A 15,971-nucleotide genomic window follows, 5' to 3' on the forward strand; every position below is an offset into this window, starting at 1 on the left:
CAGTGGCCGAGATTATTTCAAGCATTCCACCTAGCACTTTGTGTATACTTTGTGTCTCCAGTTCCAAAGTCAACAGCCCTGGTCATGATGCCAAATGTCCTCCTCATATCCAAAGCTGGAAGATGAGTCTGTCCCAATTTGGTTTCCAAACAGCAGTTTTCTCTGAAAGTGTGCTTGCTTCTTCAAGCAGCTGTTCTGAAAATGTCCAAAAGAAGTATCCCAGCATACAAGGAGGAACATCTTGCCCACCTCTAAAGATTGTAAAGGGTGTCACAATCCATCTTATTATCAACTGCTTGGAAAGGGGGTGGTTTGGTCATGACTAGCAAAATATTACTAAACGCTCAGAGATTCTGAAGTCTAATACTTGCTATATAGAACTTCAAACATACCCGAATGTCAAGTAACTGCATTAAGGGCTCCACTGCAGTGGCAACATTTGAGAAAAATTGTCTCAAATTTATCAGTTTATTCAGGAGAAAATCCAATGGAACCTTGGGGATGAACTTTAGATTAGTTTGTAAAATCAGTGTGTTTTTATTAAACTGCAGGAAAGTTTCTTACACAGCAAAGGTTCATACCTTTCCCCGGCTGACATGGGCCCCAAAAACAAAATTACCTTCTCGGACAGATACTAGATGTCTATCAGAGGAAGAGGTTCAAACATGTTTTCCATCAGCGTTTGGCAACAGGGAGGCCATGCCTGCCTTGTAATGAATTCCTTGATGATTCTGTAAGAGAAGAGTGATGTCATCTTGAAGATCTATGGAACCTGATATCGTTGAGTGGTGGAGTCACAACTCCATCTTCTGCCCTATGTGCGGTGTAGCAAGGCTTTTTGGCATGGTTACCACAACTTTTTTCCTGCTATCAGTGTGCTTAGACTGTCTCACTGGGATCCCTAGGACCTTTGTACATTCCACAGTGGGCATACTGGTGTTCCCTTATAAGTCCCTAGTATATGGTATTTAGGGACCCAGGGCACTGGGAAACCAGGGGTCCCCTATTGGCTGCAGCATGGGAGCCCATGCAATATGTGTCTGCACGCCTGCCATTGCAGCCTGTGTTAAAAGGTGCGTGCACCCTTTCACCACAGGTCACTACATCAGGTCACTGTAGGTCACCCCTAGGAGGGCCTACATCCTAGCCCAGAGGGCAGGGTGGACGTCCCTGTGAGTGAGGGCACCCCTGCATGAGCAGAGGTGCCCCTACAAACTTCAGTTCCATTGCATTGGACTTCGTAAGTGTGGGGAAGCCATTTTACCTGTGTACGGGACTCAGGTCACCTGTGTCCAGCTACATAATGGTAATTCTGAACCTGAAACCCCAGACATGAGCAAATGAGCTGTGACCACCGCCATTGCCTTGGTGAACACCTGAAGGGTGCTGGTAAGGCCAAAGGGGAGCACTGTGAATTGAAAAATCTCATGGCCTACCTTGAGCAGCAGGCAGGATGGTGATATGAAAACATGCATCCTGCAAGTCAAACCAACCAGTCTCCTTGGTCCTGGGCAGACAAGTCCTGAGCCAAACTTCTCATGTTTGAGAAAGAGATTGACAGTTCAGAGTCTAAAAAAGGGTTGAAAACCTTGTTTTTCCTTGGCATCAGAAAGTAGCAGGAATAACAACCACTGCCTACTTCTGATATTGGAACCTTCTCTATAGCTCCCTTGGCCAAGAGAGCTTTAACTTTCTCTCAGAGCAAAGACATACGATCCTCCGTCAACCATTCTTGTTTTAGCGGCATTGGGGGAGGGAAAGATTGGAAAGAGAGGGAGTATCCCCTATGAATGATCTGCAAGACCCATTTATCCACTGTGATGGACTGCCAGAGGAGGAGATGATGCTTGATGCTCCCTCCAACTGGGCATCCATGGTCTTGCAGAACCACAATAGGAGGGTTTCGAGGCTGCAGCTGCTGGGGGGGCTGGTGGCGGAAGACCTTTGGCTATCAGACCCAGGGAGTCAGAATGCACACGTCCATGACCTTGCACAACTTGGAGAGTTGCACAGGATGGTGGCTAGCATAGGGCTGGCGCAGTTGCATGTCCCTTCCGTAGCCACAAAGGGAATGAAAGGCAGACTAGGGGAAAGGTGTCACTGAGAGGCCCAAGGACTTGGCCAAAGCCTGCGAGTCCTTGAAATTCTCCAGTGCTGAGCCTGCCTTCTTTACAAAGAGATGAGTCCCGTTGAACGGCATGTCCATTAGGTTTGCCTGGACATCCCCGAAAAAGCCAGATATTCTCAGCCTAGCGTGGCGTCTCAAGGCCACTGTCGAGGAAACTGCTCTGCCCAGCAAGTGTTGTATCCAAACCACACCTAGTGTGAACTTCACTGCATCTCTCCCACCTTTCACTGCTTGGGAGAGGATGGTCTGGGCCTCCTTTGGGACCTGAGGCAGCACTTGCGCAACCATAACCCACAAGGTATGGGAATAATACTGACCACAAAGCTAGGCTGGTGAAAGAAAACATTTTCTTGCCTAAGCTATCCAGCCTCTTGGATTACCTGTCCAGGTGAGCGCCAGGGAACGAACCATGGAAAGTTGAGGCTTGGACTACCAAGCTCTCAGAGGTACGTGTTAGGTGAGGAAACTAAAATCACCTGCGAGGAAGGCGATGGCAGCAGACAATGGCTCTGTTTACAGGAGCCCCTTTGCTGGGCTTGGACCAAGTTCCCAGCAGGACATCAGTTAGTACTTCATTAAAGGGCAATAGGAGGTCTGATGAGGAAGCCCCAGGCTGAAGCACTTCCGTTAAGAGGTTAGTCTTGACCACCACAGAGGGAAGTTAGAGGTAAAAGACCTCTGCAGCCCTCTTCACCACCACTGCGTAAGATACTCCCTCCTACGTAGCCACAGTAGTATCTGGGGATGTCTTCAGTCTACTGGCATATCCTAGTTCCTCATACCAGTAAAATGAATTTGGGGTTCAGTGACCCCCCTCACCCCCCCCCCCACCCATGGCTGGCTGCTTCAGAAAACACTCAGACAATGACTGAGGACCGACAGACCCTGCCAGCGCCTGAATCGGCGTGAATCAATGCCATTCCAACTCAGTTTTGTCGTGGATGAGAATGGGGCTGACCAGCGCTAATCCGGATCGATCCATAAGGCCCCATCAGAGCCGAGGCCAGAGCCATTGGCGCAGAACATGATGGAGCATCCTCTGATCCTGCAGGGCCCAGAGGTGCTCCAGAGGGGTCAGTCCGCTATAATACGAGACGCATGGCCTCATAAAAGTCTTTCAACTGAGCGAGGGTCGCTCCAGCTCCCGGAAAAAGATGAAGGCTCGGAGCCATAACTGGCGACGGCTCCACAGAACTGTGCCTGGAACGCTGATGTTCCTCAATCATCGCGTGTCTGCCGACCGACAAGGCAAAGTTGAAGTCTGTTTAAATTTCTTCTTCTTATGCCTCTCCCCTCAGTGTCCAGAGGACATTGAGTGCGAAGAAGAGGACTTGGGGCTGCTGGAGCGTTCCCGCAACCTTCTTGATCGGAACCAAGACCTCCTAGGAGTTGTGCTAGCTGGCATCGACTGCCAGGCTGCAAGCATCATTAGGGTTCCCTCAAAGCTTTCAGGCAATGGCCCAGCAGTCAGAGCACGACTTCGAATCGTGGTCGCGCTCGAGACACCACAAGCACAGTAAGTGCAGATCCGTTACTGACATGGTGCAGTGATAGGCGCCACACAGCTTGAAATCTGCCTTCCTGAAGGACATCCTCGACACATTATCAAAAATAGTCAACAAAAAGTCAAAAAAGCCTGTCAAAAAGAGACAGAGGGGTAGCTCTTCTCTAGCTCAGTGCTAACTGGCGTGGAGAGAAAAGAACTGACGTCTGTGCGCCTGGGTGTCACCTATAGAGGTGACCACAATGTCACTTCCAGCACCAACGAAGCGAGGAATCTAACTCAATCGTAGTACGTAAGCCACCACTGCCGCCACAAAGCCACCCGACGGCGTGCAGAGGTACTGCTCACACAAACGTTTCCTGATCCAGTCTAACTCCTGGGAAATTCAAAAGGTAAGGAATCTGCAGCTAGAAGTCTCTATCAGAGGCATTAGTTTAACACAAGACAGGAAGGCTAAGGACAAAATATACCAGCCTCGGTCAAGGTAAGCACAACAGTGTTCAAATACCTGACGAATACAATATTGAAGGAGCAGAGAATTCAAATGTTTATTCTAGAATACCGTAATCTCAATAGGGAACAGATTTTATTGTATTGTACAACAAATTGCATTATTAGGCATTTATTGTAAAAGTTTGCAACAGCAAAATTAAACAACCTCATCTAAAGACAACTAAAATAAAACCTGAGTTAAAAAATCAAAAGTGGCGTTCAAACTTCAGTGTGTAGCAGAGGATGCCATTCACTCTTGGGTAGAGCCAATAGTTGGGGCATGTTGTGGCAACCGCTTGCAGTCAGAGGCAGCAGTTTGTTTTTAATCTGTAGCGACTCCAGTGAAAGTCTACCTCTTTCTGATCTGGTTTTGCAGGATTAACACGCAACAGATGGTCTATGCAGGTGGTTCGCAAGAGGCCCCAATGGAACGGCCTCCGTTTGCCACCTCCTCCAATCACAAGCAGCAGCCAGCTTGCTCCCTACAACTACTCCAGTGATCAAAGAACACCACAGGGAGGAACGGAAATCATTTTTTTTTAAGTGGATGAGGAAACATACAGAACTTATACGCCATGCAAAACATAAAAGTTAGATCCAATTAAGAGGAGCAACAAAGGAAAAAGCTGCAAGTTGGAGACGGTATAATGAGCAGAGAGCACTACGAGAGGGATAAGGAGAATGCTAACATTTTATAGAAAAAAAAGAAATTTCGAGATTTTACTTTCGGAAGAGCACATAAAAACAGAAGACAATATACATACCTGTTGAAGTAGTGCTCAATAAATCCATAATAACAGAATCTGCACCTTTTGTGTACACCACTACTCTCTTGGACAGAGGATGCCTAACGACAATCGACATCCTCTTTCGGACAGAGTCGAACGGCAAGATGTGCAAAAGTTGAAATGTTAAAGGTCCCAAGGTGGGTAGTTCCACAGTTATCTGGTCAGGAGTCCTGGACCGTAAGATGCATTCGTATGCCACAGCAGCATGCACCAAAGCAGCTTCGTCTGGGCTCTCAGCTTCATAGCACAGGTCATGTACCGATTGTTCCGAAGGTGATGGCCCTGGATCATAAGTATGGATGTCCACAATATCCACCGGCATGTTCAAACCTAAGGAAAGTTCCTCTTGGGATTCCTGGCTACCACCACACTGGGGCTCATCAGCTGTTTGGGAAAGCCTCTCCTCACAAGGCGAAGCTAGTTTTCCTTTGCTAAAAAAGGGCAGTTTGCTCACAAAATTGCCCACACTGTCGGCTGAACAGTCTTGGGTACTTGTAAGTGATGATGAACTTACTCTTGGCACTGGAAATCTCTGGAAAAGCTGCTTGATTTCTTCCAAGGACTTAAGCGGGGCCCTGTTCCCCGATGGCTGCCTCACCTAAATAAAAAAACAGGAGAATAAAAATATGTATGCAACTGCAGTTCTAATGTGTGCTTACATGACTGCAGATTGAGTTACCAATAAAAACAGGTTTACTGTGTTCAGCAAACAAAGAAGACTTTCTTTTGAAGGAAAAAAAGCATTAGGATTTAATATATTAGCCACGGACAAAATAATATGCTATATTCACATGGTAATCATACTTCACTTCTAAAAGCTGAATGATGCATAGAACAGTTGCATAAAAGAAAAACCTGTTAGGAAACATGATTAAGGCTCTTCTCTGTAGTGTTAACTACTTGTACTATACTTCTAAGCCCTCCTTATATTTTATGTATCCTCCACGGAATATTTTTAAATAGCACACACTGCAGGCTGAATAATGTGTAGACTATAAATCCCTATTCCTAAAGCATCAGCAGGTCTATTTCTGTAGTCTTTGTGCATCTTTATCCTTCACCGACAGACTATTACTTCTAATATTCAGGACCCACAAATAGACATGTAGCAAGTAACACAATAATAAGGCCAATGACACAAGTATGATTTGCACTTCTTCGGCGCCCATCCTGTGTGATCCCTGCAAACCTTTCCCCCACATTACCTTAACTAGCATCGTTCAGTTGAGTGGTATCTCGAAGGCATAATACAGTTTTCACTCTATGTCTGCTAAAATTAGATCAAGAAATTCTCAAGAGGCACAGACCCTCTGGTCCAGCACCGACCGACACCGGGTACATCCCAGCCTCCACCCTCACCCTTCCCCTAAAACTTGCATTCGCAGCCTTCCATACTAATAGTCCGAGCTGCAATAAATAGTTAACTCTCTCTCCCTTCAAGGCTGCTGATACTGCAAGACCTGTGATTTATTCCATTTACATATGATTGCATCAATCGCTGACAAGCTTCGCATCAATGAACAGACTGCTGATCACTTTGACTACGACTATCAGCTCCCAAAATTTTAGACCCCAGGTAAATAAGAACAGAGGTGTTTCCTCCACCCACATAACACAATGCAGTGGCCTGCCTTTAACTAATGACTAATGAACGACACACACAAAGATGACCCAGCTAGCACGAATACATATTCACACAGGTCAATAAGGTGAAAGCACAAGTGACAAATGTAGTGATGTTGTTTCACCATCAGTTGATGCAAGGTCCCAACCTGCATAAGGACATTTCAAATCTCTCAGCTAGCCTAAGAGGCAATTACAGGGCACCTCACCACATTGTGCAGGCTGGCTCTACTGTTTTGCTTTACACTATTGGCATTCGAGGCTGTCTATCCACGTCTCTAACTTGGTGGATGCACTTAACTAGTTCACTCCAAACAACTGCTAAATAAGTGAAAATGTACCTTTTGTCTTGGCTGGTTTGGAGCAGAGACCACTATAGTATTGCAGATTGCCAGTGCAAGGAAGAAGTCAATAATATATGCCATCTCCAAAGACTGTTCGTTAGTCGTGTCTTCCGACTGTGCAAGCGATCGGGGGGAAATCTTTGAAAATATACGCAAGAGGGCTGCATCCGGAACTACATCTTTTTCCTAGTTAAATAAAATAATTGTACAGTAAATTGGTGGATAAAAGCACAAAGTCATTCTTCCAAACGGAATAGTCGCACAAATAATTTCACTGGTAGTTACTGAAAAGTCATTATTATTCTTTTCTGATTATCTTATGAGTGTGTCTATATAGAAGGACTTCCAAACATATGCTTAGTATGTTGAGAGAATGCATCTGCATTGATGTGTTTAATGGCCAATAAAGTCCCTAATTTTTTTAGCAAGACAACATATTATTAGGGATTTCGGTTATTTTTTTAAATTTATTACATTTTTACACTCACATACTATTCATATACAGTCAAAATATAAAAGGTTACATTCTTAATCATCTTCAAATCTAAAATGTGCTTTTCATTTTCCTGCAAAGTACCCCTATGACAGTTGGAATTTATAGAAAAGATTCAGGGAAAACATAATCAAAGTTGTATAGGAAGCGTTCATATATATACACCATTAAAGCCTTCCCATATGATACTTATGTCCAACCTGCAGCATGCCATGTATGTTAGTCTGCCCAAAGTGAACTTCTTAGACAATTCACTTACACAAACATCTATACTTGCAAAGTTATTGTGTTTCCACTGCAACTTTGGTAAGTCAGAATGGAAACTCCATTGGAAAAAATAAAGAGATGAACCTATCAGAGATAGAAATAATCGTACCTGCAATCGGGCTAATTCATTCATGACTGATTTCCAGAAGTAAGGGCCATATGTACGAAGTATTTTTGCTGCTAGAGTAAGAGACTCTGGGCTGGTTACAGATCAACAAATAGGCACACATGCTGGCTGTGCATGGAAAACTACTGCTGTCCAAGTCCTAGTAACTGTGCACCGGTAGCCAGTCGCAGAAGGGACTCTGCAAGTATTGGTACTAACTTGGGGTAGGACTTATTAAAGAAGTGTGTATTCATAGTATAGGTCTGTAGTTTTTACTGGAAAAATCTATGATGCTTCGTTTCATTACAGGAGAAATCTGCCCTAAAGTACAGTTTCCCTCCACTTAGGCCTCCATGGTTCACAAAGGTATCAAACTGCGGTAAAACGAGTACCAAGAGTGTGAATTTTCAGTACCCAATAACTAACATCCACATCTTATGGTACTTCAGGATATGTCATATTTCTAGGGCTCAGCTCATTATCAGTATCCAGGCCTCTGTTCCTCTTACTGGGCTAAGTTAATTACCCTGCTCCCCAGCAGGGGGATCAAATTTCTCCCCACACAAAAGGGAAAAAAAACAGTGCTTGTCCAACTTCCTGAGAAAGGGAATGGGTAAGGATGAAATCTTGTCACACTGCAACCCTGGAATAAAGGAGGAAAGCCAGGACTCTGGAGCCAACACGGGAGGGGCTGGACTTTGACATTTTGGTGGAAAGGCTTTAGTCAGCTGTATCATCAAGGAGCAAAACTTCTATGTCATGATAATCAATCCACGGGTTCCATATCTTATAGAATTTCTGAGGGCACCCTTGGGCTTTGTAGTTGAGCCATATAAAGGTCAATTACCATTTTCCAATCTCCCACGGTAAGTGCTTCCGGGGTGTCCCAATGTTTGGATATGTCTCTCTTGGCCACTATGACGAAGGTTGTAAAAAAGAGGTTTGGTCTGGGTTATGTCTATGTCTGTGGGGATGCCCAACAACACAAAATTAAGGATTCAATTGTGTTATTTTCCCCCATTATTTAATTGAGTTACCCTATTATGGAGGCCCTTTATGATTGTTCACACACTGTGGGAGTACCACATTTTACAAACAAACCTTTGCCAAATTTACAGCACAGACAGTTAGGGGATTCTGTTCTCCTGAATTGGTGTAAGCGCTTCCTTTCGTAGTATGTCCTATGGAGGATCTTAAACTGTATCAGCCTCAGTCTCGATTTGATGGCCACCTCTAGGGTGCATTAGTGCTGCTTCCCAGTCAGTGTCATCTAACTCTCCCACCGTGAGTTCCCACCGGGCTTTCAAGGGTTAGTAGATCAGGTATGTTATTGATTAGTGCCCTATAGGTCCAGGAGATCGCTTTGATCACTATTAAGGTTGATGCTAAGTAATAGGCCCTTACATCTGGATGGGCTATTCCTCCATTGAATTGGTTTTGTTGGAGCGTCTGTAGAGTCACTCATGGGTGTTTCCCATTCCATAGTAACGTTAGGACCTCCCTCTCAATTGTGGTAAAACCCTCTTCTGGGATAGCGTGATAAGAGTTTTGGACAGTGTAGAGAAGTCTGGGTAGTGTGCTCATTTTATACATTGCGTCTCTCTAGTAGTGTCAGGGGTGGGGACCTCCATCTTTCCACCAAATTATGAAGTTCTGTTATTAAGGGTCTAATATTGAGGTTAAGGCTATCATTAAGGTTTGTGGTCACATAAAGGCCCAAGTATTTGAACACCGCCAAGGAGATGTGTAGTTGTCTTGGGATATCGCTTGCATTTAGAAGGCCCTCCACTGGGTATAAATTTGATTTATCCAATTAATTTTATAACTGGTGTGGATCCTATATTGATCGAATGTCTAAAGTATGTTTGGGAGTGTCTTGGTTAGATGGGTTACATATAGAAGGATATCATCGGCGTAGAGCAATATTGTTTTCTCTACTGTACCCTCTGTATCAACCCCAAAACAGGCTACGTCAGCGTGGGCTCAGATTCTGCATTCTAGGGGCTATAGGGCCACGGCTAATAGGAGAGACAGAGGGGCACCTCTGTAGTGTTCCTTGCTCAATGCAGAATTTCACTGATGTTGCTTCATTTGTTCACACCATTGCTACCAGGGTCGTACAGAGCAGGTCTACCAATGCCACAAATTTGGATCCAAATCCGAATTTCTTGAGGGCCCGTAACAGGAAGCGCCAATGGATCACATCAAACTCCTTTTCAGCATCTAGGGATAGGAATATATGGGGGGACTTCCCAGCTCTTAAATGTCCGCAACCAGTTATAGAGAATACGGAGATTAAGTCTAGCGGATCTCTTGGGCCCGCTTGGTCTTTGTGAATGAGGTTGGTTATTACCGCCAGTATTCTCGTGGCCAGAACTGTGATTAGTATTTTAATTTCTTTGTTTAAAAGTGAGATCAAGCAGTACAAGCCACAATCCTCAGCAGGTTTTCTGGCTTTCATGATCACCACTATGGTGGCACTGCAGAGATCAAGAGGGAGAGAACCTTTCGCCTTAGCCTCCTCAAACATATTGAGTAGGTGGGGGTCTATTGTATAGCACTGCTGATCACCCATGGGGGTCTCAGGGTGCTGTGGTAGGGGTGCTGATCAGTCAAAGAGCCAGGTCTTGAGGTCCTTCTTGAAATGATTCAGTGAGGGGGCCGGCCTGAGGTGGATTGGTAGCGAGTTCCTGGTCTGCCCTGCAAGGTAGGAGAAGGATCTGCCTCCCAACGTGCTCTTCCTGATTCTAGGGTTGGCAGCGAGGGCAAGCTGAGAAGATCTGAATTTTCTGTGGGGTGTAGACCGACAGGCGGTGGTTGAGGTAGGCCGGTCCGATATTGTGCAGGGCTTTAAAGGTGCATGTCAGGAGCTTAAAGGTGATATGCTTTTGGATGGGGAGCCTATGCAGGTCTCTAAGATGGGCGGAGATGAGGCTGTGGTGGGGGATATCTAGGATGAGTCTTGCCACTGCATTCTGGATTCTCTGGAGTCTTGCTTAGAGCTTCTTCATGATGCTAGCATGGACAGCATTGCTGTAGTCGAGTTTGCTGCTGACAAGTGCATGGGTGACCGTCCTTACTGCCTCGGTGGGGATCCAGTTACAAAATCTTCCGTAGGAGGCAGAGTGTGTGGAAGCATGACAATGAGATGGCGTTGTTTTGCCGGGTCCTGGACAGTGTAGACTTCAAGATGATGCCCAGGTTGCGTGCATGGTCGGTGAGTAGGGGGGAGCTTCCAAGGGCAGCTGGCCACCAGGAGTCGTTCCAGGCAGATGGAGGGGGGCCCAGGAAGAGGATCTCTGTCTTGTCTAAATGTTGCTTGAGGCAGCTGTTTTTTATCCAGTCGGCGACCGCTTTCATTCTGTTGTGGAAGTTGCTCTCGGTTGTGGATGGTTCGTCAGTGCAGGAGAGAATTAGCTGTGTGTTGTCGGCATAGAAGACTATGTTGAGGCGTTGCTGTCTGACAATTATAGCGAGTGGAGCCATGTAAATATTGTAGAGTTTGGTCTCAGGGAGGAGCCCTGGGGCACTCCACAGCAGGTTTCTGTTGGTTCCAAGATGAACAGCGGGAGTCTGACCCTCTGGGTCCTTCCGGTGAGGAAGGAGCAGATTCATTCCAGGGCCTTGCCGTGGATTCCCGAATTGTGAAGTCTGGTGCATAGGGTGGTGTGCGATATGGGGTCTAAAGCAACGGAGAGGTCGAGAAGGATGAGGACAGCCATGTCACCATGGTCCAGTATGATGCGGATATCATCTGTGGCTGTGAGAAGGACAGTTTTGGTGTTGTGGTTGCTCCTAAAACCAGATTGGGAGGGTTCAATGATGTGGTTTGACTCGAGGAATTCTGTGAGCTGCGCGTTGATGACCTTTTCTGTTATCTTGGCTGGGAAGGGGAGAAGAGAGCTGGATCTGTAGTTTTTCATATCTCTAGGATCGGCAGAGGGTTTCCTTATTAGCGGGTTGATTTCTGCGCACTACATAATTCGGGAAGGTGGAGGTTTGGATGGAGCAGTTGATTGTCTGGCACAGCTCGGTGACGATGGCTCGATTGAAGATATAGTGTGGGCATGGGTCCAAGGGTGCCCCTGAGTGGATAGAGTTCATGAGCTTTCAGGTGTCTTTCGTGGAGATGGGGGTCCATTGGCTCTGAGGGTAGAGTTCGTGGTGGTGCTGGTGGGGGGGTGGAGGTGGGATTTGGCTCTCAAACTCTTCAGATGTATTCTGTATTTTACGGTGGTAAAAAGGTGGCGAGTTTGTCGCAGAGGTCTTGAGAGTGGAGGGATGTCTATGGTGTCCGCGCTGGGGTTTGTAACTTCCTTAACTATGGTAAAAAGCTCCTTGTTGTTATGCGCGCTAGTGCTGATGCATTCCTGGATGGCAGCCTTTCTAGAGGCTCTGATGCGATGGTGGTGCGGGGTGAGTGAGTTTTTGTATGCTGTGTGACCTGCCATGTTTTTTCTCCTCCTCCTTTTTCGTTTGAGTCATCTGCAGGTGCGTTTAGAATCTTGGAGATCGGTTGTAAGCCAGCTGGGTTTCTTGCGGTGCTGTTTCCGGCTGGTTTTCTTAGGGGGGGGTGGCTACAGTGTTTACATAGTCGGCGATCCAGCGGTGGAGATTGCAAGCTGAGTCATTGGCGTCTGTGGACTCCGGTAAAAGGGAGTGGCTGAGTGAGACGGTGACCTGGGCTTCAGTGACCTTGCTCCAGTTTCTGGGCGTACGGTGTTCTTGGTCAATATGAAGTGGATGCAGTGGTGGTCGGTCCAGAGTTGTTCCGAGGTGTGAGAGAGGGAGATGTTGTTTCCTACTGAGAAGACGGGGTCAAGGGTGTGTCCTGCTGGGTGAGTGGGGAGGTTGACCAGTTGCTTGAGCCCGAGGGTTGCAAGTTTGTCCAAGAGGGAGGTGGAGTTTGGGTTGTTGCAGTTTGAGGTGAAAGTTGAGGTTGCTGAAGAGGATGTAGTCAGCAGAGGCGTGGGGGGTGATAAGGGCGGCAATGGCTTTGTGGAACTGGGGGCGGGGTCCAGGAAGTCTGTAGATAAGGTTGCCACAGAGAGAGGTGTTTGGTTCAGTCTGGATTTGGAAGTGTAGCTGTTCAGTGGTTGTTGTCAGGGTCTGGGCCTCGGTGATGGTTGTAAGACCAAATATGTTCCTGTAAACGATGGCGATGCCGCCTCCTGGTTGGTTGACACAGTCTTTGTGGATGATTTTGTAGCCAACTGGGATGGCGGTGATGTCCGGGACTGAGGTGAGGGTTATCAGGTCTCTGTGAGGAAGGTGACATCAGGGGCAATTGAGTCAAGGAGGTCCCAAACGTCTACTGTATGTTTGACGAGGGAGTGGGTGTTGAGAAGTATGCATCTGAGGTCTGTGGATGGGGCAGTGTGGCGTGCAAAGGCAGGTGAAGGTGCAGTTGCAGCAGTAGAAAGGTACCTTGCGTGTCCTTTGGGGAAGCGTGGTGGCATGCAGCGGAGCCTCTAGTGTTGAGGGCGTGCAGGGTGCCGGCGTTGCAATGATGGATGGTGCAGGGACCAGGGTCTGTGGCGCTGGGCGCGGCCCAGATGCAGATGGGCTTGCGTTTGGCATGCCTTCAGCGCACAGAGGCCACTATTAAAAAAGGGGAAGGAGAGGTCAGCCAGCTGGGCGGCGGGAGGGGGAAAGTGTCGCAAGGAGAGGGGTGGGGCCGCAAGTGGCACGGAGAGAATGTGGAAAGCACAAAGGAGCCACGAAGAGGCAAAAAAGAGGAAAAAAAGAAGAAAAGGGAGAAACAAGAGTACACAGAGACAGAAAGGTGACAGAGAAAGTGAGAAGGCCACCACTAGGCCACCAGAGATGAGGAGCAGGCAGGTGCCTACGGGTGGTGGAGGGACTTGAACAAAGAGCCAGGCAGGCTCACAGCACGCAAGCCAGCTGCAGCAACAGGTGGTGTTGCTTGGGGGAGCGACCTAATCACTGGCCAGAGGTCAGCAAAGTCAACCCTTCACTGCACAGCAGCCACCACTGGGGAGGGAAGAGGGTGGGGTCGGTCAGTCAGATGGTGGGAGGACAGGAAAGCGCGTCACAGGGAGGGGACGCGGCCGCAGTAGCGGCATGGAGAGAACAAAGGAACCAGCAAGAAGACAGAAAGCGCAAAGGAGACACAAAGAGACAAAAAAAGTGGAAATAAAGGAGAAGAGTACACAAAGGCAGAAAGACACAGAGAAAGTCCGAAGGCTACCACTAGGTCACCAGAGATGAGGCACAGGCAGGTGCCTGCTGGTGGTGGAGGGTCTTAAGCACAGAGCCAGGCAGGCTCGCAGCACTCAGGGCAGCAGCAGCAACAGGTGGTGCTGCCCGGGGGAATGATGTAATCGCTGACCAGAGGTCAGTAAGATCAGAATTCCACTTAAAGAGCTATGCTGGCGGTCTGTTGGGACCAGGGGTCTTCCCAGACTTTTGTTTACCTATGGCTGTCACTATTTCTGAGAGTGTAATGTCTTTTTCCGGTGTCAGTGTGGAGGGTTGTCACTGTTTCTAGATATTTCGTGATCTGTAGTTCTTCAGCCAACGGGCACGCCAGATAGAAGGCAGCTGTAGTAAGCTGGCTCTGAATATACTGTAACAAAATGAGATATAGTGTGCACAGAGTCCAGTGGTTCCCCAGAGGCTTAACAGAGGCTAAAGTAGGTAATACTAATGCTCTTTTTTGTGGTAGTGTGGTCGAGCAGTTAGACTTATCCAAGGGTAGTACAAAGCCTTTGTTGTACACACACAGCCAATACTGGCATTAGAACTGGGTTATGATTCAGACATGTTTGATACTAAAAAGCGTAGGTTCTGTGTTACCATTACATAGCTGGACCACAGCTAGTGATCTGTGTCCAGTACACAGGTAAAATGGCTTCCCCGCACTTACAAATTCCAGTGCATTGGAACTGGAGTTCAGAGGGGCACCTCTGCTCATGCAGGGGTGCCCTCACACACAGACACCTGTACCTTGCCCTCTGGCCTGAAAGAGCCTTCCATAAGGGTGACTTACAGAGACCTGGTGCAGTGACCAGCAGAGAAAGGGTGCATGCCCTTTTCACACAGGCTGCAAATAGCAGGCCTGCAGACAGTTTGCATGGGCTCACATAGGTGGCATAATACATGTTGCAGCCCATGGTGGACCCCTGGTGTGCCAATGCCCTGGGTACCTTAGTACCCTATACTAGGGACTTACAAGGATACGCCAGTATGCCAATTGATGGGGGTAAAGGGTTCAAAAGCAAACAAATTTAGAGAAGAGAGCATGATCACTGGGGTCCTGGTTAGCAGGATTCAGTGAAAATGGTCAAAGCACACTAATAACTGGCAAAAAGTGGGGGTAACTATGTCAAAAAGAGTGACTTTCCTACATTGTCTCCCTTGTGTCATGGCATCTCTGTGGGAAACTAACCCACCTTGATCCCCCTCCCCACCACTCTTAATCTTCTGTGAGTGTGGCCCCTTAACAACATAACTTTAACTACTTGACAGAAGTATCTGAGAGGTCTGTACCATCCCCCCTCCCCTGACTCCCTTAACTAAATGGGGATTGAATTTTGTATAACCCTATCTCCTCCCTCGTTCAGTCTATACTTCTTCACTGAGTCCACCATGTGTGGTTCAGGGTAGCCAAGTCCGGTACCCCAGCATTGTTGGCATTTCCTTATGTTACAGGATGGCTGTTCCTCTGGTTGCCTGGTCCTCCGAGGGAGCAAGTCCAGAGTTCGGCAGATCGTTCTCAAGACTGGCAATAGCAACTATTAGGGGTGAGGCGTATATGAGTCAGTCTCGAGGTTTAGGACAAGCTCCGTGTCTCCCAGAGCTTCTCTGGTTGTTGTTGCTCTATGTTTTTTGGAGGTCAAGTGTTTTTCCTCTTCCAAGTCTGAAGACTTCACTGCTTACCTGGCCTGTATTGTCTGTCGCCAAGGTGTTCATACTCCCCTTTTTGCCATGGTTGTTCCTGTCTTTTAGGCTTCTGTTTCGCCGAGGGATGTGGCTCCGATTCCTTAATTGACTGGGTTCCTGCTGTCTTTGCTTCAGGCGTCTTCAGTCAGGGACTCTCTTCCAGCCACTCCCATTCCTCATCAGGGGTGTGAAGTAAGTGCGCCTTGCCTTGAAAGATTACTTTCAATTTGGCTGGGAACAGAAGCATGTATTGTAGGTTGCACAATTTTGTTCTGACTGAGTCGAACGTGCCCCGCTGACGGTGTACCTCCTGTGTATAAT

At 47.3% G+C, this 15,971-nt stretch overlaps 1 protein-coding gene across 5 annotated transcripts in view; it reads right to left on the reverse strand.

Moving 5' to 3' along the window:
• The window catches only part of ATP10D (ATPase phospholipid transporting 10D (putative)), a 614,572-nt gene that overhangs the window by 199,322 nt on the left and 399,279 nt on the right, over positions 1 to 15,971 (reverse strand). For all 5 annotated transcript variants that reach the window (XM_069201689.1, XM_069201684.1, XM_069201678.1 and 2 more), the window contains exons 11-12: positions 6,877 to 7,065; positions 4,889 to 5,510 (exon numbers count right to left, since the gene is read on the reverse strand). In XM_069201689.1, the coding sequence (XP_069057790.1) occupies positions 4,889 to 5,510; positions 6,877 to 7,065 (811 nt within the window). The remainder of the gene's footprint in view (positions 1 to 4,888; positions 5,511 to 6,876; positions 7,066 to 15,971) is intronic.

The sequence above is a fragment of the Pleurodeles waltl genome, chromosome 1_2, assembly GCF_031143425.1.
Source record: "Pleurodeles waltl isolate 20211129_DDA chromosome 1_2, aPleWal1.hap1.20221129, whole genome shotgun sequence".
In the NCBI taxonomy this organism is placed as follows: domain Eukaryota; kingdom Metazoa; phylum Chordata; class Amphibia; order Caudata; family Salamandridae; genus Pleurodeles; species Pleurodeles waltl.